At 51.6% G+C, this 20,300-nt stretch overlaps 6 protein-coding genes across 6 annotated transcripts; 4 read left to right on the plus strand and 2 right to left on the minus strand.

Moving 5' to 3' along the window:
- Nucleotides 1-95: 95 nt before the first annotated feature.
- On the minus strand, nt 96-2,475 carry GT037_001381 (uncharacterized protein; the record flags this gene model as incomplete). Its single annotated transcript, XM_038926428.1, has 4 exons — nt 96-1,187; nt 1,235-2,079; nt 2,131-2,298; nt 2,349-2,475. The coding sequence occupies 4 exons, from the start codon at nt 2,473-2,475 to the stop codon at nt 96-98; spliced, it is 2,232 nt and encodes a 743-aa protein (XP_038792284.1).
- A 317-nt stretch (nt 2,476-2,792) lies between these two features.
- Nucleotides 2,793-7,315, plus strand: GT037_001382 (uncharacterized protein; the record flags this gene model as incomplete). Its single annotated transcript, XM_038926429.1, has 7 exons — nt 2,793-2,931; nt 2,984-5,604; nt 5,653-6,437; nt 6,712-6,733; nt 6,789-6,923; nt 6,976-7,043; nt 7,123-7,315. The coding sequence occupies 7 exons, from the start codon at nt 2,793-2,795 to the stop codon at nt 7,313-7,315; spliced, it is 3,963 nt and encodes a 1,320-aa protein (XP_038792285.1).
- A 572-nt stretch (nt 7,316-7,887) lies between these two features.
- Nucleotides 7,888-11,365, plus strand: GT037_001383 (mfs general substrate transporter; the record flags this gene model as incomplete). The annotated part of the gene is made up of 12 exons (XM_038926430.1): nt 7,888-8,041; nt 8,102-8,346; nt 8,398-8,441; nt 8,499-8,859; nt 8,911-9,241; nt 9,302-9,445; nt 9,506-9,755; nt 9,819-9,975; nt 10,040-10,209; nt 10,348-10,406; nt 10,946-11,286; nt 11,351-11,365. The coding sequence occupies 12 exons, from the start codon at nt 7,888-7,890 to the stop codon at nt 11,363-11,365; spliced, it is 2,271 nt and encodes a 756-aa protein (XP_038792286.1).
- GT037_001384 (adp-ribosylation factor 6) lies at nt 11,163-12,477 on the minus strand (the record flags this gene model as incomplete). Its single annotated transcript, XM_038926431.1, has 3 exons — nt 11,163-11,385; nt 11,757-12,378; nt 12,429-12,477. The coding sequence occupies 3 exons, from the start codon at nt 12,475-12,477 to the stop codon at nt 11,163-11,165; spliced, it is 894 nt and encodes a 297-aa protein (XP_038792287.1).
- Nucleotides 12,478-13,321: 844 nt separating this feature from the next.
- Nucleotides 13,322-16,765, plus strand: GT037_001385 (calcium permease; the record flags this gene model as incomplete). The annotated part of the gene is made up of 3 exons (XM_038926432.1): nt 13,322-13,484; nt 13,546-15,335; nt 15,383-16,765. The coding sequence occupies 3 exons, from the start codon at nt 13,322-13,324 to the stop codon at nt 16,763-16,765; spliced, it is 3,336 nt and encodes a 1,111-aa protein (XP_038792288.1).
- A 1,033-nt stretch (nt 16,766-17,798) lies between these two features.
- Nucleotides 17,799-19,539, plus strand: GT037_001386 (ring finger domain-containing; the record flags this gene model as incomplete). The annotated part of the gene is made up of 3 exons (XM_038926433.1): nt 17,799-18,002; nt 18,055-19,067; nt 19,116-19,539. 3 exons carry the CDS (start codon nt 17,799-17,801, stop codon nt 19,537-19,539), a joined length of 1,641 nt encoding a protein of 546 aa, XP_038792289.1.
- Between the last annotated feature and the right edge of the window lie 761 nt (nt 19,540-20,300).

A 20,300-nucleotide genomic window follows, 5' to 3' on the forward strand; every position in this document is an offset into this window, starting at 1 on the left:
CTACAGCCAGTCCAGAATAGAAACGCCCACATGCTGAAGACCACATAATAGTACAGACGTCTGGAGACGTTGATCCTTCGCTAGTTCTCAGCCCATTACGACGTTCCTTCGTCTTCGTTATGCCACGCCGCCGCATCTTCCGGCCCAGGAACAGGCCCTCCAGGTACGCTTGGTCCAACAACGACCGCTGCGCCTGTACTCACCTCGTAACTAAACAAGAAATAGAACACCATGAAATGCAACGCCAGTAAGTACCCCGCAAAGATGTTGCGACTTGTTCGTGTTTGGAGTACGAACTTGGTGACCCGCAGGATCATGCGTTCGAAGAGATGCATGCGCTTCATAGCCCTTGCGCTTTCGCGACCTCGGAACGCGGCGAAGGGACTGAGGTTAGATTCATAGGCTGATCGGTACTTGGTATCGACCGTTGAACCTCCACCGTCGCCCATGTTGATGGCCGAGGGATTAGGGTTGGTAGCGTAACTCGAGGCGCTGGATGCTGGCCCTCGGTTGACCGCGTTGTAACTGCTCACATACCTCGTCTTCTCATACAAGTCCAGGTTGTCCTTCTGTAGCGCGCCAATCTCACTTCGCAATGATGAAACTGTTTGGTAGGACTTTTGAAGCTCAGCCTCGAGCTCAGAGTTGCGCTTCTTGAAGCGGTCGCGTTGGGCGGTAATCATCGGGAGGATACCAGAACCGCCTCCCATGGGCTCGACACCACCGCCTCCAGCGCGCAGAGACGCTAATGTTGGGGCTTGCGACGAGTTGTCGAAGCCAGAGATGATGGACGAAGTGGGTGATGAGCGGCCTCTTCGGCCCCCAGCAAAGGAAGATTGTGGATAACGCGATACGTAAGTTCCTGCGACTGACATGCCAGATGGGTCAAAGGCATTGGTCGCTTCTTGCTGGACTTTCTCAAGATCGGCTTCCAGTGTTTCGTTGAGTTGTCGTGACTTTTCCAAGTCCATGTTTGTGTTGGAGAGTTCTTCTTGCAAAGCTTCAAGTCTGGTCTGCAGATCCTGGTGTGAGACTCGCATTACTGTAAGTTCGTTGCTGAGTTTCTTGTTGCGAGCAAGTAGCAGCTGTTCGAGTGTTTCGCCTTTGCCTTTGCTAGACGCATTGTTTTGTGAGAGTGCGACCTCGGTGGCTTCGTCGTCATCATCGCCTGTCGCGAACTCAATCGACTAGCACAAGTTAGCTTTGGCTTGAAAATGCAGTTTGACAAGCATACCTTCAACACTTCTAGTTCCTGCTTCACATTCTCGTAATCGCTCCACTTGAGTACCTTCTCGCGAAGAGCTTCCTTCTCACTCTTGAGTGACTTGATCTCACGTTCCAGGCTTCTCGTCTCAGTTTCGAGCCGTGTTCGGTCGGAGTCTTTTTCAAACCGGGCATTCTCAAGCTTTCGCCTGAGTGAAGAGTTCTCGGAACGGAGTCGCAGGAAAGCAGGGTCATCTTCAGCAGCAAGCTGCTGCGCTGGTGCGGACGCAGACTGGGCCAGTTCGAGGCGTAACTGCTCGTTTCGTGCCGTGATTTCGGCCAATCGATGGCTTGTTCGCTCGAGCTCTGAGCTGACGATGTCAAGCTCGGCAGCAGTGGCGCCCCGGCTGCCTTGTTCGTCGGTGGCCTCTCCCTGGCCAAGTCGCTGTGAGACTTCGTAACTGGCCTTGAGTTCCTTTAGTAGTCGATCCTGGTTCTCGACCTTCTCTTCTAGGCTCTTCTCCTTGGATTCCCAGTTGTCTTGCTTCTCATTCAGGACAGCCGACCATGATGCCTCCACATCCTTGATCTTGCTGTCCCGGCTGTCCTCGAGGGCCTTCCTCGCTGCACGCTCCTGCTCCAAGTTCTTGTCCGACTCGTCAAGTTGTGTAGTAAGACTCGCCACCGTCTTCTGCAGGCGCTCGTTTTCGGACGTGAGTTTGGGCACAAGCTCTTCCGAAGTGACAAGCGAGTCGACGGAGGCTTCGAGGAGCGGATACGGGTCAGGTGCTTCAGAGAGCGGCGAGTAGACTTGGAAGAAGGCGGCCTGCACCGTCTTGGACTGGTTTGAAATAAGATCAATGAAGTTTTGGTATGCTGTGAATCTGACTTAGCAGAGCACGCTGGGCGGCGCGAGTCGAGACTTACACTTCAAGAGGCCTTTGATGTCGCTGAGCTTGCTGGCATCGTCGAGTTTCCGGAAGTCTTTGGTCTTCTGCGCGAGATCTTTTCTTTGCGTGAGCGTGTCTCTTTGATGCGCGACGAGATCCGAGGCTACCGTATCGAGTTGCGGGATGAGCGTGGTGAGATCGATGTCTGGCGCATCGTTAGCCCTGGCCCATGATGCTGGTCGTGCATGTTCGTACTGCGCCACGCGCCAATAGCCTTTTGGAACTTGTTCTCCTCTTCGTGCTCGTCTTCTGCGCCAGACTCTTGCCTCTCCGCGGCTGTTCGAGTCTCGACCCTCTCGTCCATGTCGACTCCGCCCTCCATTGGTGCGCTTCGGTGGCCGCCCGTGGTGCAAGAACAATGTGCAGCTGGAATGCGAAAGGATTGGCAGCTCCTACGGCCGTGGTCAAGCGTGCTCAAATGTCGTCTTACGGCGCGCTGGGAATCACGGGCTGGACTTGGTTACGTATGCATACAGCTTCGCGTGAAACCGCGGAAGGTGCGGCGTTGGGCGGCCCTAATTGGTGGGCTGCGGCACTCATAGCTCGCCAGGCAACACGAGCGCATTCCACCATCCACCATGCGCGCCTCCTACACGTCACTGCCGTAGCCGGTCATGGCGCGTGTGATGGTCGACAATCATGGCAGAAGCATCTTTCCAATCGCAGCGACCGCCTCCGCTCCATGGCCCCTACATCCTCCGCAAGCTCGTCGCAAACCTACCGCTGTCCGCTGACGGCCCCTCTGCAGACGTGCGCATCACGTGTGTAGAAGTATCGAGTATGCGCGCCCCCATGTCCACGTGCGCCTCGCCAGGTACTGACGCGTTTAGACGGCAATCTCTACGTGGGGACATCTGCCTCCGAGATCATCCACTTCGTCCTCCTACCACCAGAGACCGACGACCCTTGCGAAGAACCCACTGCCATCATCGCCTCCCGATTGGAGCCGCCGCACAATGACAACAACGGGCCTGGCGTGCAGCAGATCCTGTTGCTTCCCAAGATCAGCAAGGCCTGCGTACTGTGCAACAATACCCTCTCCATCTACTCGCTGCCCGAGCTGAGCCCAGACTCGACCTTCAAGCCAATCGGATGTCTTTGGGTTGGAGGGGTCGACTTGAACGAGGACGTCGATAGGTCTTCTGAGGATGGCGTAGTCGTCGTCATTGGCTTGAAGAAGCGACTACGACTGGTGCAGATATCCGAGAACTCCCCTCCAAAAGCGATCAAAGCAATCGAGTACGGAGGCTGCTTAGTTTCCGTCCGCCGAGATACTTTCTCATGCGCTGCCGATGCGCACTCGTATGCCCTCCTGGACATCGTACATCAGCAAAAGATAGGCCTGTTCCCCATCTCATCCTTGGACCCCGATGCTGGTGATGTTGGTGGAGCTGCTGAGCACTTGGCGACCGTACCTAGTGCACCCTCTAGAAGCGCCTCTTCTGCAGATCGACATCTACGAGGTCCTGAGGAGCAGCGTGGTCATGCTCGAAGTACTAGCCTGAATGTGCTTGGTCTCGGCGGTCCTTCTAGAACAGCAAGTCCACAGCCTCCGGCGCAGCGATATGGGTTCGACGTGCCAGAATCGCTGTCCCGGGACATGTCACCAGCCCCTGCCCGTTCCCCTGCGCGAGTGCCCATGGGGGGTGAACAATATGAGAGATCGTCTAGTCGTTCTCGTGGCGGCGCAACCTCACCCGACAAACCTCTACCGCCACCTCCGACAGAGGAAGATAGGCCACAAGCTGAAGAGCCACCACTGCCACAACCGCCACCATTCATCCCATTGAAACCTCACGTCGCATCACCAAATCCGAACGAGTTCTTACTAACGGTCGGCACAACACCTTCTGATCAAGGTGTCGGCATGTTTGTGAATCTCGACGGGGACATGTGCAGGGGTAGTATTCAATTCAGTAGCTACCCTGATGCCATCGCTGTCGACGGCTCGGGCATGGACTTCTCAGCATCTATCAGTCCGGACATGAACGCTGAAGAAGGCTACGTGCTAGCCGTCGTTCATCGAGAATCACAAGGCAACACTACCTATGGTGTCGAGGTACAGCGATGGGATGTAGATCCGAGCGCTGGCGAAGTGGATAAGTACTGGCTCAACTTCAGTCCTCTCGGATTGCCAGTGCACACCAATGGCTCCTACATATCGACGCCTATAGGTATGCGCACCGTAGTGCAGCCTTTCGATCTCGTGATACCAGAAATAGGCGCAAAATTAACCGTTCGGAAACTGCATCTTACTCCGACCGAAGAAACAGCAGAAGAGGCCCCTCGGGTTGCAAAGAGCCAAGCGACCGCCGATCGTGAGTTTGCAGAGCGCCTATCCAAACTGCAGTCTCGAATTGTGGTCTGGGCTGGTGATCAGATATGGTGGACGGTACGCAATCCACTAGTGACCCAGTTAGATTCTCGAATTGAAGCTGCGCAGTATGCGCAGGTGGGAGATGTGGCACGCATTCAGCCCGCCAGGGGGGCCATAGAAAAAGTACTAGGCGATATTCGAGGACGAGAACCGCAAAATGAGTCTGAATACCTCAGTCTCATATACATTCGTCAAAAGGCCTCGCTCATGCTCTTCATGGACGTGGTCCTACGTACAAAGGCCGACATCATCATATTCGAGAACGAGAAGCGCATTACAGAACAAGCGCTCATCGAGGGCGAGATGGATCCGCGCGTTGTCTTGAGCCTGATGCCGATTCTCTATCGAGAGGTCGTTCAAGGATCTGATGGCATACAAATTTACGGCGGCATCACGACCCTAGTAGAGCATTTTTTGCAACAGAACGACGTATCTGCAATGCCGACAAACATCAATGGTCCCTTTGGTGATAATCTTTTGCACTTTGTAAAGCGTTACCTTCAGTTTTGGAGACGGCGAAAGGGAATGGCCAGTGTGACCAACGACCCATCAGTGTTTAAGAGTGTCGATGCGGCGCTGCTTCATATTCTTTTACTGTTGGACCAAGGCAGCGCGAAAGGTACCTCCAGTCCAGGCGCCCAACGAGCAGAACTCTATGACCTAGTAGATAAGGAAGTAGAGTGTTTCGACCGTGCTGTTCAATTGCTAGAGCAGTTCAAGCGTCTCTTTCTGCTCAGTCGCTTGTACCAAGGTAACTGTAAGGCTTCCGTCAAGGCGTCACACGTGCTGGCGACCTGGAAACGAATCATAGAGGGCGAAGAAGACAAGGGAGGGGAACTTGTAGATGGCGAGCAGAAGGTGCGCGACTACCTACGAAAGATCCGGGATCAGGGACTTGTGGAAGAATACGGCGCTTGGCTAGCTAATCGGAACCCCAAACTCGGTGTTCAAGTATTCGCCGATGATCAGAGTAGAGTCAAGTTTGATCCTACCCGAGCTGTTGCTTTGCTCAGGGACAAAGCGCCAGGCGCGGTCAAAGACTACCTGGAATATCTGGTTTTCGGTCAGAAGAAGGTACGACTAGAAGTATAATTAGGTGACTCTCGCTAACATGGTTCACAGCACCCACAGTATGTGAATGAGCTCATTGCTTTCTATCTCGACAGCGTCATCAATGAGCTCGAAAGCAACGCTGGATCGCGGGCCACGCTGTCGCAAAGCTACGAGACGTACCGTATCCTGGAGCCACCCAAACCAACGTACTTCTCCTTCATAAACGACAATGCTCTTGCTGCAGAATGGTGGCATGCGCGTATACGTCTGCTCCAATTACTTAGCGAGACATCCTCTTACGATGTGAACACAGTTCTGTCGCGCCTACAGCCGTATGAGCAAGAGCTGGTCTCCGAAATGATCATCTTGAATGGTCGACAAGAACGACACGAAGAAGCGCTAAAACTGCTCACCCATGGTCTCGGCGACTACAACACTGCTATAAGCTACTGTTTGTATGGTTACGCCTCCATACATCGACGTGCTACGCCAGGCGCACCCCCTGTTTCGCATAGCCAGATACCTACTCGTCCTGAGCAGTCACGCATGTTCGGACACCTGCTAAAAGAGTTCCTGACTATAGAAGACCTTTCACAACGTGTTGAGCGAACAAGTGAACTTCTGGAACGCTTTGGAGGCTGGCTTGATGTAGCTGATGTGTTGGCAATCGTGCCGGACGATTGGTCAGTAGATGTGTTCTCTGGTTTTTTGATACAGACGTTGCGGAAGCTGGTGAGAGATAAGGCAGAAAGTGATATCGTGAGGGCTCTTAGCGATGCGCAGAATAGTCAGACGAGCAGCAAATTGGTAGAGAAGAGAGACGAATATGGCGCCACATTCGAGAGGGCAGCTTAGTAGGATACATGCTCATATCATTACGGCAAAAATGGAGCTGAAGTGTATATATCGAATTTGAGTCATTGTGGTCCTCAGTGTGGCTGTCTTGAACGATTTTGAAAGTCCACTGCGCTGGGCGCTCGCCCCTGCCTCGTAGGAGTCTTGGCATTTTTCGTACCCGAAGTCACGAGCAACGCCGGAGTGTAGCCACCAACACCGCTCACTTCGCTCTTTGATTCATCTCAGCTTCAATTCAACTCAATTTGCATAAAACCATCCGCAATCGCTTAGCATCACAATGCAGCGCCGTATGGTAAGTGTCGACAATTTTTGCATCGTGTTCCGCAGTTTGGCGCTAACTGTGGCAGCTCACCAAGGACGAAGAGGCCTCAGCTCAGAGCGAGGATCTGGAGGTGCGCCGTGAGGATCAAGAGAAGATCAACAAGTTCAGTTCGCTGCATCAAAAAGAGGAGATCCTCGAGGAAGAGCTGAGGGCCAAGATTGTATGCTGCGAAACGCCGCCGTTGGTCGGTATGTAGTCTAACGTAACCGTAGAAGGAGAAGGAAGATTTGGAGGAGATCTCGGGCGAATTGGAGCTCGTCGATGAAGAGGAGAAAGTACCGTAAGTTTTTTGTGATCCGCTACAGGGTGGGCCCTCGTCAGAGGTAGTATAGCTATCATGAAGCTAATCACAGCCACAGGTACAAAGTGGGTGACTGTTTTGTCTCCTTACCACAGCCGCAGGTTCTCGAACTCCTAAGTTCTTCCACAGAGAACATTGATGGTGAGGTAGAAGCGCTAAAGGCCAAGCTAGAAAGCATTCAAGAAGAGATGGGGGAGTTGAAGAAGGCCCTTTATGGCCGGTTTGGACGCAGCATCAACCTTGAAACATAAGCAACGCAGAAGTCATGGGCTTCCAGCTTGTGTTCACCGATAGAAAATCCAGTACCAGAGTTGAACCAATGTTCAATCTGATGGCTCCTTTCCGAGATAAGGTCAAGTTCGGAATCGGTGTTCCCAATGCATGCCGTCGGATTAAACAGATGCGCAGAAAGACCCATGTACGTGACTCATTCCAGGCAAGCTTCGCAGCGATGTTCCGGTGTCCCTGGGAGCCGCGCATCGGTAAATCAGCCGATGCACAGCAACGCCCTATGGTGCTTGGTTTTGCACGGGTAGCTAAACGGTACCCGTCATCCATTCGTAGGTCAAGCCCCGCCTACTCCAAATGGGGTAAAGCTGTGATCGACAGCCAAACATGCAGCCACATCATTATCGATCAAGGGCATTGTGGCACATACAAAAGCACCTCGGATAGCTGATTTAAGTGCGCGGGGTCAAGCGTTTCCACTCTAGACCTAAATCCATCTGATCGATTTCTCGATTCCCATCGTTTCTACAAAAGTACATGTCGTCCGTCCGAGGCTTTAGTGCTGATAGACAAGTCTACCGTTCGTATGGTTACCATGGACAGTGCCGATCTAGAGAGAAGTTATTCCCGGGAACAGCAAGGCTTAGGACCGGAGCACGAGGCTATCACATCGCCGGTCGCTCTTGTCCGGAGTTTTACGTCGAAGAGTCAGAAAAGCTCAAGAAGTTGGCAGAGCTCGAGGAATCACAGTACGCATGCTCATTCTTAGTGTGATGTTGGAGCTAGTTTCCACTAACGGGTCAATATAGCCGGCGTAGAAAGTTCGCGTGCTGCGCGACTGAGGGAACTTGGAAAAGATGTCGACGATTCTTCCCATGCCGAAAAGGAAGACGCAATTGAGAAAGTTGCTTCGCGAACACCATCAACGCTTAGTTCGCCCGGAAGATCAAATGCTTCTTCGGTAATGTCGAGCGTTCACGATAGCCATGCGAGTGGCCGATGTGTTATTCGCTTTGAAGACGGAGATCCCGAAAACCCCAACAACTGGGGTCGCGTGAGTTGATGTGCGGTACCAAAAATGATACAAGGCTGATGAGAAACGAAGTGGAAGAAGATCTACGCCCTTTTCGTGGCCATCATGAGCGGCAAGTAACCCCGTCCGACTTCTATAGCTAGGAGAGCTGACCTGTACATAGTCATGAACAGTACCATGACCTCGAGCCTAGCAGCCGGTGCTGCAGTCCCTATATCTCTTCACTTCAACGAGTACGATGAGTATAAACTCATTTTACCGACTTCAATGTACCTTGTCGGCTATGCATGCGGTCCTATGCTCTGGGGCCCACTGTCGGAATCGTACGGCCGCAAGGGAACCATGGTGATTTCTTTCGGCATTTTCACAATCTTTTCGGTCGCTTCAGCTCTTGCACCGAACTTTGCAGCGCTAGTAATCTTCAGATTGCTGGTTGGCGTGGGAGGTAGCTGTGCCATCAGTGTTGTTGGTGGTATATGCGCAGACATATATCACAACCCCAAGTATCGTGGTAGGAGTATGGCTATCTTCATGGTAAGACGATTTTGCTAACAACGGATATCCTATACTCACCTTTTACATCAGGCTGCGACAACCTTTGGCCCGATCCTAGGCCCCTTGGTATCAGGCTACATTGCAGCTGTCTCTTGGAGCTGGGCCTTCTGGGTTGGAGCTATATTCGCCGGCGCAACATGGCCGTTGTTCTACTTCTTTGATGAGACATATGGTCCAACAATCTTGAAGCGTCGGGCTCATCGGTTACGCATAGAGACTGGGGATGAAAGGATCGCGGCACCCCTGGAATTAGAGAAGACAGATTTGAACCACATCGTCACTGTCATCTTGACTAGACCATTGCGCATGATCTGCTTCGAGCCTCTGGTATTGTTCACTTGCTTGTACCTGAGTTATGCCTGTAAGCCAATTTTGTTCGCTGATACGCGGCGGTAGCGATGTGCTGATACCTCTCTTCCAGATGCCATTTTCTACATATTTTTACAGTCCTATCCCATCATATTCCAAGGCATCTATCACTTTAATGCTGGAGAGACCGGCATTGCATTTCTCCCCATTGGCGTCGGTGCAGTCATCTCTGCTGGTATCTATCTTTCTTGGGACTGTACGTATCTTCCACATACTGTGTGTGAAACGTTCACTGACTTTGCACGTTGAACATTAGGGTACCTGGCACGCTCTCAACGTCTTAACCGGCCTTGGTCACAGGATGAAGAGATGCGTCGTCTACCTCTAGCATGTATAGCAGGCCCATTTTTCGTCATCAGTGCGTTTTGGCTTGGCTGGACAAGTAGAGAAGGCATACACTGGATCGTGCCCATTCTCGCGGGCATCTTGTTTGGCATGGGTTACCTGTGTCTATTCATGGCGCTACTCAATTACCTCGTTGACGCATACGAAATTTTTGCTGCAAGGTAAGTTGTAACTGTACCAAATATATACGAGACTTCACTAACGCCGTGTCTTCACATATGTAGTGCAATGGCTGCCGCCTCACTATCCCGGTCTTCTTTCGGTGCTGTGCTGCCGTTCGCTGCAAAGCCAATGTATGGGGCTATGGGTGTGGCGTGGGCGACGAGTCTACTAGGCTTCTTTAGTCTGGCGCTTTGTATTGTGCCATTTGTGTTTATAAAGGTAAGTCACGGTTGTACGTCATTCACTCGAGACATGTACTGATCTCATGTCTTTGACTTTGCAGTGGGGTGGTGTCATGAGGGATCGAAGCAAATTCTGTCAGTATTTGAGGCAGAAGAAGATGGAAGAGGAGAAAGACAAGGAGAGCGAAAGAGCGAAGGAGAAAGAGCGAGCGAGATTGAGGGCGAATGAAGTCAGCGCTGAGACAAACGAGATTCAGGCGAAGGAAGATGTGTAGGCTATGATTGAGTTGTGGCGTCTGCATGCTTCAAACCGCAAACAACGACGTACGGGATCAGTGCTATCAGTCCCATGGATTATCAAGGTATCGTGGTATGTATTAGGAGTAGGGGAAACCCGCTGATGTACTAGTCGATCGGACGAGAACGTCCATATCGGTAGAGTGGAGCACATGAGGCATAAAGCATTTGGTACATATCATGGTTAGCGTCAGTGGGGTCTTGATAATGAACTGGGAGTCCGATTGACTCTCACCTTTTGTAGGCATGTGGCTACCAGTATAACCATCTTGACACTTCATGCATTTTGCCTTCCGCTGATGCCTCTATCTAACAATTCTATGCCAACAATCACAACGATGACGACGTTTCCCACTCCCAACTTCCCGTTTACATACCCCTGCCGCGTCGCTGTCATCATTTCCGGACGAGATCCTTGCAGGTACCAGGGGAGAGGAATTCGTATGGGAAGGAACGCAGCACATTCCTAACTTCAAAGACGGGTCAACCGCATTCTGGCAAGAATGCCTTGCACTCGCACCCGTCTCATTCGCGTCTTTGCTCTGGCCCTCGACCTCGATGAGGACAACTTCGACGATCTGGTCACACATGTAAGTGTGTCTTTACAAGATGCATGTGTGACATGAACTGATTCCATGCCTCCGCATTCGAGTCTGGACACGATGGTGTATGTAATTTTTACGCGGGAAAACCCCCTGCTGAAGCTGCAGTGTCCAAGGTTGTTGGGCTGGGCTCTCACACTGACCTTCGGTGCTTTATTCTGCTGTGGCAGGACTTGACTGGCGGCCTACAAGTGCTGACTCGAAGAGGACAGTGGATTGGGGCGACACAAATTCCTGGCACAATTGTGGTCAATATCGGATACTTCCTTCAGCGCGTAGGCAATGGTCCATCTGTGAGCACCGTGCATAGAGTGTTTTCGAGAGCTCAAGAAGATCGCATCAGTATGCCTTTCATCTTTGGCCTCGATGTCAACGAAAAGGTTGGTGTATTAGACGGTTGCATCGCGGAGCGTGAGGTAGCAAAGTATGAGCCCATGAGCTGTGGAGAGGTATGATCAGACCATGCTATGTTATTCCAGCTGTTCGTGCTAACATGCTTCTCATTGGGTGCAGACCGGATCCAATTAGTTGGATTCGAGTAAAAATGACTGGAAGATAGCTATCGCGGAAGCTCGGGCTGCGAACACCCAGAGAAGCTCGCAATTACCTTGCTCATCAACACAATCCCATTGATCCAAGGTTGTCCTTGATGAAATCTGATCATATGATGCTCAGTGCAAAGTCGATAAACGAAGCCAAGTAGCAAGAAGGGTGAATATATGTCTAATTAGGGAGATTTCTAGTCGAGAAAAAGTTGTAGATGTAGAACTTCTAACAATTTGAAGGAGTCATCAGGAAAGTACGAAGTTGTCAAACAGTATGCAGGGAAAGCAAGAATCTGAAGTAGATGCTTCTGACGCAGGAGTAGATAAAAATGCGGGTATATTCATGACATCGTGGCGAGCTTTGCGTCTGGAACTACCTCATAACCGGTGGTCTTGCCTCCTTGTTGAAAGCCATCCTGCTGCATAACCATTCGACCGCCTCCTGCACGCCAGTTCCTGTGAGAGCACTGCACGGGAGTACTCTGCTGTCCCTCACATTGCCACCCTTTTCTCCCTCGAACACTCTCCTCACAAAGCCTTCTTTGATCCGTACTACTTCGACACAATCTTCACGATCTTGTTTATTGGCGAGTATTAAAATGGGAACGCCGCTAGCATCTTCGTTGGCCAAAACGCTCTCTAGAACCAGCTTGCACTCGTCCAGGCGCCCAATGTCCTCTATGCTTGCTGCGTTCTTCGCGCTCATATCAGCAAGAGTAGCGTTTCCGACATCGCTGCTGTCTATGACGAAGACGATAGCATGGCAGCTACTGTAGTAAGATTGCCACAGCCCACGAAGGCTGTGTTGGCCACCAACATCCCATATCTTGAGGTATATTGGTGGATTTGGAGGAGGAAGCGCGATGGTAGCAACATTCTGTCCGACCGTCGGGACAGTTTTGAGGTTGGGGTGGGAAGGCGTGTAGGTGCCTTTTATCTGCTCAAGCAGCGTTGTCTTGCCGGCATTGTCGAGACCGAGGAGAAGAACCGAGTACTCTGGGGTCTGTTAGACTTGTCTTGGTGGTTGCGGAGACTCGAATGCACACCTTCCTTACTCGTGGCATGGAGATATATGGACTTGAAAAGGTGATACATATTTTGCGCGACGCGTTCAGTCGGCGCGTGCTTCACATGGTGGACGGGTGACGATCATGTACGGCGCGCGGTTGATCTGGAACGTGTCGTCCGCTATCGATAAGCACCGAGTAACTGACCAACACAACGGCATTCTTCATTCCGCTTGAGCTTTCATCACAGGCTCTACGAATTAAGGCTCTGTCTGGGCGGCGATTGGATCATATTGCAAGCGATTGTTGTTGCCGCGCTTCTACTGTGTAGGATTCACGACGTTCAACGACTGATTGCGCAAGGGACCTTGCGAATGTAATGTCCAGGATAAGTCAAGGACTCGTCTGATGTGAGTGCATGTGACATGCAAGAGCGAGACTACGGGAACTCTAGCCACAGCATGACATCACCTGGGCACCGCCATAGTGGCACCTTGACCACATAGCAGAACTGGCCCCAAGTAGCGCCTAGACGCGTATATGGTGTTGCCGCGGGTGCCGTGCATTACGTGCAGCGATTGCTGGTGGTGCATCTTATCTGAGGAAAGTGAGAGGTTCGGCGCTAAATGCCCGACTGGTGCAGTTGATCGCCGGGAAATCGGACGTCCAGCGAGGTCATCTGCAGCTTGCTCCCACACACATGCACACATCAGAGGGGCACGTCCAGCATTGTAATGCATCTTTGCTCGCACTCGATAGTCGCCATCGCACGGCGGTCGATTCGTGACGTGGGCAGATAGATAGCCTCGCAGTTGACTGTTTGAGCTGTGACCATACGAGCTCACCCGAAACAAGGTTGAGCTACACATGTTCTGACTGGCTGCCCTTGCACTTGTCGAAACATCTGGAGCTCTTTGCACAGCGACAACACCATGGACGATCGGACGCCCACCGGAGGCAAGGCGAAGCTGTCGCCCGAGACGTCGCGCCGGAGCAGCACCTATGGCACAGGCAGCGACACGCCCACGCACAGCGCGTCAGGCACGGATCCGGCGCGCAGACGCCCGCAAGCTGCCATGCAGCCCTCTGGCTATGGTAAGAGCGGCGTCCTGGCAGCCAGAGAACAACAGAGTGGACGAGGCTGACGCGACTACAGGCTCCATCACGTCTGCAATCGAGCGCCGCCAGCAGAACGCGACGACATCCGAAGGCTCGACCAAACCCAAGAAGCCGCCCATGAGCCGTCGCGCGACATCGTCCAAGTGGCCACAGAAGGGCCAGGAGTTCAGTGTCGACGACGCCGAAGAAGAAGTGGAGCTGGACCAGGCCCAGCAGGACCAGCACAAGAAGCAGCGACAGACGCCGCTGCGTCGCAAGCCATCGACTGTCCGGCGCCGCACCGCCGCACCGCCGCCCAACCTAGCCACCATCGACTCGACCGAAGACGATGAAGCCGGGCAGGAGACTGCTGCTGCGCCAACGGCCGCTGATGCTGACGCCACGCCCTCGTCCAGTGAGGAGACGGTACAAGCCGAAGACGACGAAGACGAAAGCGGAGGCGGCGATGAAGAAGACGACTTGAGCGATGCAGAGAGCTTTACCCTCCGCGATCGCCAGGATGCTATCAACGTCACGCATCCCTTCGGTATCAGGATCTGGAAGCCCGCCCTCTATAAAAAGGGCCGTTCGGTGCAGCGGAACGCTGAAGCAGACATTCATTCATCGCCAGGTCTCTACGTCAGTAGATGGCTGCTGCTCTTCAACATCGCCTGGACCCTGATCTTTGGTTGGTGGTTGGCTGTCGTCGCCACGGCCGGTGGTTTGCTATGCGCTCTGCTAGGCTTCAACGAGAGCTGCAAGGAATACTCTCGCCTGCTTTTCCACCTTGCCGGCTATCTATTCTATCCTTTCGGCAAGTACGTCAAGCTCATGCAGGATGAGGCTTACATAGAAGAGGACGAAGGGGAGGGTCGTAGCATCAGCGAGTACGAGCAGTGGCAGAGCGGTGATATCGAAGAAGGGCGCCTTTTCTTTGGTCCAACAACCGGTACGAGCTCTCTAATCGGCCGGAGACGCAACAGCGTTGATTCTGCCGGCGGAGAAACGACAAGCTTGCTTGGCAGAGATGGACGAGCCAATGTTCTTCATACCGATACTGCCAACACCAAAAGAAGGCTGTTTGGCCGTGGCAAGTGGAACCTTGGACGAGTTGTCTTCTTCCTATTCTTCTACGGTTTCCTTACACCTTCGCTGTTCCTCGTCTCAGCCCTGTGTTGGTTCCTTGTTTTTACAATACCTATGGGCAAGACTACACTGCTGCTGTTCGATCATCTGCGGCGTCACCCTCTAGCCCTCTCGTTCCATTCTGATAACGGCAACGTGCGCCGTCCTGGAGAGTCTTCCTCGATACTTCTCTGCACCTACCGCGCAGTTGGAATCAAATACTGGAAGTACACCATTGATGGAACCAACATCTTCCTCATCAATCTCCTTGGCTTGGTGGCCTTTACCATCTTCGACTACTTCGTCCTAGCCGAGGCCCTGGAGATGAAGTTTTGGTTGACAGACCAGTTCCTGCTGTTCACCCTTGCCTTGTTGTCCATCATCCCGCTCGCATACTTCATTGGTCAAGCCGTAGCATCCATCTCAGCTCAATCCTCCATGGGTGTAGGCGCCACTATCAATGCTTTCTTTTCTACGGTGGTCGAAGTATTCCTCTATTGTGTGGCGCTTAAACAGGGCAAAGCCCAGCTTGTCGAGGGAAGTATCATTGGTAGCATCTTTGCTGGTATCCTGTTCCTGCCAGGCTTATCCATGTGCTTTGGTGCTTTGAAGCGTAAGACACAGAGGTTCAATGTCCGCTCTGCTGGTGTCACCTCGACTATGCTCCTGTTCGCCGTCATTGGCGCTTTTGGTCCAACACTGTTCTACCAGATCTATGGAAGCGTAAGTCTTATCCCGACGTCCTCCATTGCCCCGCTAAAACTTATCAGCATGAGCTCAACTGTCACCAATGTGTGCACCCTAGCCGACGTGTGCCCCTCGAACGAGACTGTCGTAGATGCTATTATTCACAGACACCTGCATTGAACGATCGCTTCTATAATGAAGCTGTCAAGCCTTACACTTGGTTTGCGGCTACTATGCTCTTCTTCTCCTACATCATCGGTCTTCTATTCACTCTTCGAACTCATGCTGCTACCATCTGGACTGAACCAGATGCCCAGGAAAAGAAGATACTTGAAATGAGTGCAAGCAGCCTTAGCCAAGGCGGTCATATGGATTACCCTCACTCCTCGTTTGTCAGACAATCGACTGGGCAGTCCGTCTCCCGTGCGCACATTCGCGACAGCCAATTGTACAAGCGTATGGTAAGCCAGACTTTGCAGGAGGTTGGGCTTGGACCAGAACAAAACTTTTCGGACGACAGGCGGCCGGTCTCCAAATCGGACAGCCACACCCCGCACATGGTACCACCTAAAGACAGTGATGCACATTCACATCACTCTTTCCACGTTGAGGGTCTTACAGATGATGCTGCTCAGTCACTTGCGCGACAGATCACAGAAATCGCGGCAACTACAACAGCTCTGGCAACGCGCGATGTTACTAGGGCTCCACGCAAAGCTGCCCAACTTGCTCATACATCGACCAAAGCGCACGTTGAGCGCCCAATTCACACAAGAACAAACACGGAGGCTGCGCCCGAAGAGGTCGATACAGCCACTGGACACGCTTCTGGAGGTCACGATGCACCGAATTGGAGCCGACAGAAAAGTGCAGCTATTCTTTTAACGGCGACTCTAGCATATGCCATCATTGCTGAAATACTCGTCAACACCGTGGATGGCGTGCTTGAGGGCTCAGATATCGATGAGAAGTTCTTAGGCATCACGCTGTTCGCGCTGGTACCTAACACAACGGAGTTTCTTAACGCCATCTCTTTTGCCATGAACGGCAACATCGCCCTCTCGATGGAGATTGGTTCTGCATACGCTTTGCAAGTTTGTCTCCTCCAGATTCCGGCCCTTGTCTTTTACAGTGCCATACACACGAGCTACATCCCCGCCCAAGACGCTGCGAGCCAGACGTTCACTCTCATCTTCCCTCAGTGGGATATGATAACTGTTATACTCTGTGTGTTTCTCTTGTCGTACATGTACGGTGAAGGCAAAAGCAACTACTTCAAAGGCTCTATACTGATCTTGTCGTATCTTGTGGTCATTGCTGGATTCTATCTGTCTGGCTTCAACGATTTCCAGAAGATGGGAGTTGATCCAATGGACACTTTAGCGTTGGGGGGTTTGGTCGAGCAGCAGGTGCAGTCCATGACGTTCAGAACGCCCTCAAGGGGTCGTAGTGGTGTTGCATATTAGAGCATCGTGTTTCGGTGTCTACATATGCTGGAGGAAGATTAAGAGAACACTAATGACTGTCTGTATTTGACAGAAGGTTACACACGGTACATAGCGTAGGCGTAAAGGAAAAATTGGTACTTTGGGTCTAGCTAGTAGTGAATTGCACATAGTGTGGCGTAAATGCTAAACCTTTGCATGGAAAGATCCCACTAGGGTTGACAGATATCACTCCGAATCAAGTTCGTGACTGTGATATTAGAGGGTGTCTTTCATATGCAATTTGAGGTGCGACAAGAGATAGCGCACATAGCCCACCTAATCAAACCACGACTGCGAAGATGGACAAGGCGGTCAGATGGGATATCCTTGGACGTCAGGTTTGGAGTAAGATACTGCTGATGCTTATAGTCTCACGATACATGGCGCCGGCCCGGGGGGGAGGGGNGGGGGGGGGGTGACGCTCAGCCATGGGGCTGACGACTGCATCGCAGCAGCATACCATAGGTGAGCAGTGAAGATGGGCGGAGCAGGGCGGATATGTCTAACAGGTCACGATGCGACGACAACAGCAAGTAGCAGCCGATCAAGTGGGGCAATGCGGCGATTTAACGTGGGTGGGTTGGAGAGACGGTTGCAGGTTGCGCGCCTGTGGTGCGGCAGTCTCGGAGTGGCACGTTTTAGTGGGTCGCCAGCGTCAGCGGGTAGGTATGAGAAGATCAATCGATACGCCATGGCAATCCGCGCCTCTCCGCCGAGGCTTCAATCGACCCTCTTTTACTATATGAATATCTTTGTCGCTGTTTGACCTTCGCGCGCGACATGATAGTGAGAAAGCGCGACATCTGTCACCTCGTACAATCGCTTTGGATCGTCGGGTGCTTCTCAAGGCCGACACCAGTGAAGCGGCACCCCCGCGCTCGCGACCAACTCTCCATGGGGCGTCGGACCTGCTGTGCTGGTCATCGATAAGAAGGACCCCCAGCTCGTTCGTGCCTGGGGCGCGCAATATTCCTTTTACACGATTCGCGCCGCATCCACGCTACTTGTCGAAATGCTGCTCGTGCCACCTTGCCGCCTGCCGTGGCAGTTGGCGTGTGTCTTGTTCGCAACCGTCTCCGCTGCTACCATCTCCTCCACCAACACTTCTACCGCGCGTCCAAATCTCTACGATGGCACATTACCGCTTGCTGATGCGCAAGGCGACGGAAACACGATTGCCGAGTTGATCCCATTGACCCAGGAAGCCGCTAAATCCGTTCGTCAAACACTGCGTGTCGCACAGCTTTTCATGCGCTGACTAGGACCAGGTGAAGGGCAACCTATACAATACAAATTACTCCAGCGCTGCTCGAATCTCCAATGACGAAATCGCGTACATCAGCTGTAACACCAACGACTACAACGGCTTCGACACTCCGCAGAGTGTCTTCGAACGGGCTTATACCCAAGCCAACATATCGGCCGTCATACTGTACAGCACGGCGTCCAACTACTGCAACTATACGCAGGACAGCGCGCAAAACATGATCGAGGAGTTTGCTGTATACTCAATGACGAACAAGGAAGATTCAGCCAAGATACTCGGCGCCATCATCGACCTGCCTGCCCACATGAAGTACTTTGTGCAAGTTGAAGGCCGGGATGAGGCAAGCAATAGCGCCGGTGGTAGCAACCAATACCAGCAAAACCCACTCGGTCCTTCGCCGTCCACTGCTGTTGCCATGATCATCCTATACAGTATCACAGGAATCATCACAGCTTTATTCCTCGTCATCATCATTACTGGCGCTGTGCGCGCGCACCGGCATCCGGAGCGATATGGTCCTCGAAACGTCCTTGGCCGACCAAGGCAAAGCAGAGCGAGGGGGTTAGGGCGAGCCATACTGGACACAATACCAATTGTCAAATTTGGGGAGAAGGAGCCTGCGAAACCTGCCGACGTTGAGTTGGGATCAACACCAGAGACGCCAGATGTAAATCGTGCAAACGTAGATACTGAAGGACCTAACAGCCTAACCACAACTACGAACCACGAAGACAACACCCCGGATACGTTGCCCGACTCAATTAGGACGACAGAAGCTGCGACACCAAGACTATCGGAGGAGCATCAGTCGGGCATCGCACCTGCACAGCCCGTTGCCACAGGCGTGGGGGCGGCCACAGACAATGCATCGTCAGATGAAGCTCTAGGATGCTCGATCTGTACTGAGGATTTTGAAAAGGGCCAAGATCTCCGTGTGCTTCCTTGCAATCACAAATTCCACCCAGAATGCGTAGACCCTTGGTTGTTGAACGTGTCTGGCACATGCCCATTATGGTAAGCTGTTCTTTGACGCACAATGCTTGGTATGCTAATCCCCATCAGCCGCGTCGACCTTCGTCCTGTGACCTCTCATGATTCCTCCACCTCACAAGATCAGAATGAGCTTGCCCCTCCTCTCAATCCTGAAGCCGATTCATCACATCGCCGCCGTACAGCGCTTTTCGACATCCTCTCTCTTCGTCATCGACCCAACGCATCACCTGAAGAACGGATTGGCGCTCTTCGGCGTCTGAGAGAGCAAGGCAGGAATCAAAGCGGTGATATTGCAGCAGGCAGTGTCAATGCCAGCGCTGAGGACGTTGCCAGTTCGCGAGATAGGAGAAATAGACGCATCAGTGTCAGGCTAAGCGATGTCTTTACCGGTCGGACGAGAAGAGAGAGGCGGGATGAAAGCCCGGCACATCAGGCAGGACCAGACGGGAGTGAGGCGAACACCACGTCTAACCATGCTGAACCAAGACTCTAAGCCGGGGCTACGACGTGCCTTACGATATATACGATGCTTGTATAGTTTATTATTTGTGTCAGCGTTGAGCAAATAGCTCGTTCAGGAGTTTACCAATAGTTGTGCATTGTACGGCGTTGCGGGATACCATATAGTTTTAGCTAGGGTATTTGTTGCATACTATGAATAAGAGTGTATACGAGTTATCTATAACCTGCATCTTTTCACAAAGCGAAGAAAGGCGACTTAGCTAAGGAATCTAAAATAGAACTTTGATACTACGAGGTAGAAACGTAAGATACTAGTGTGAACCCCGTTGATTTCTTAGATCGTTACCTTGCTTGCAGAGCCTCTAAGGTAGTAATAGATAGACTAAAAGTATAAAGTATAGCTATTAGGCTAGATATATTATATATTAGCTATAATAACTACTATAATAAAAATAATTATAAAGGTTAGTAAATAGACTAACTAAGAAGTAGAAGCTTAGCTTAAGCTATATTTATATCTAGCTACTTAACTTATTAACCTCTACAATATTATATATAATATTAGACTCTATACTACTAACTAATATAAGATACACAAAAGTGTAACGTAATAGTAAATTATCTAGTATAGATAGACGAATTAATACTGTCTAGTATTAGATCTAGTAGTGTTACTTATACTTGTACTAGTAAGAGTTATATAAAGTATATTACCTTACCTATACTTAGGCTCCTAATATATAATATATAAAAAAAAATAGTAGTTTTTTAAATAATAAGTTTAGAAGCTAC

Source organism: Alternaria burnsii, assembly GCF_013036055.1.
Source record: "Alternaria burnsii strain CBS107.38 chromosome Unknown 705, whole genome shotgun sequence".
Classification (NCBI taxonomy): domain Eukaryota; kingdom Fungi; phylum Ascomycota; class Dothideomycetes; order Pleosporales; family Pleosporaceae; genus Alternaria; species Alternaria burnsii.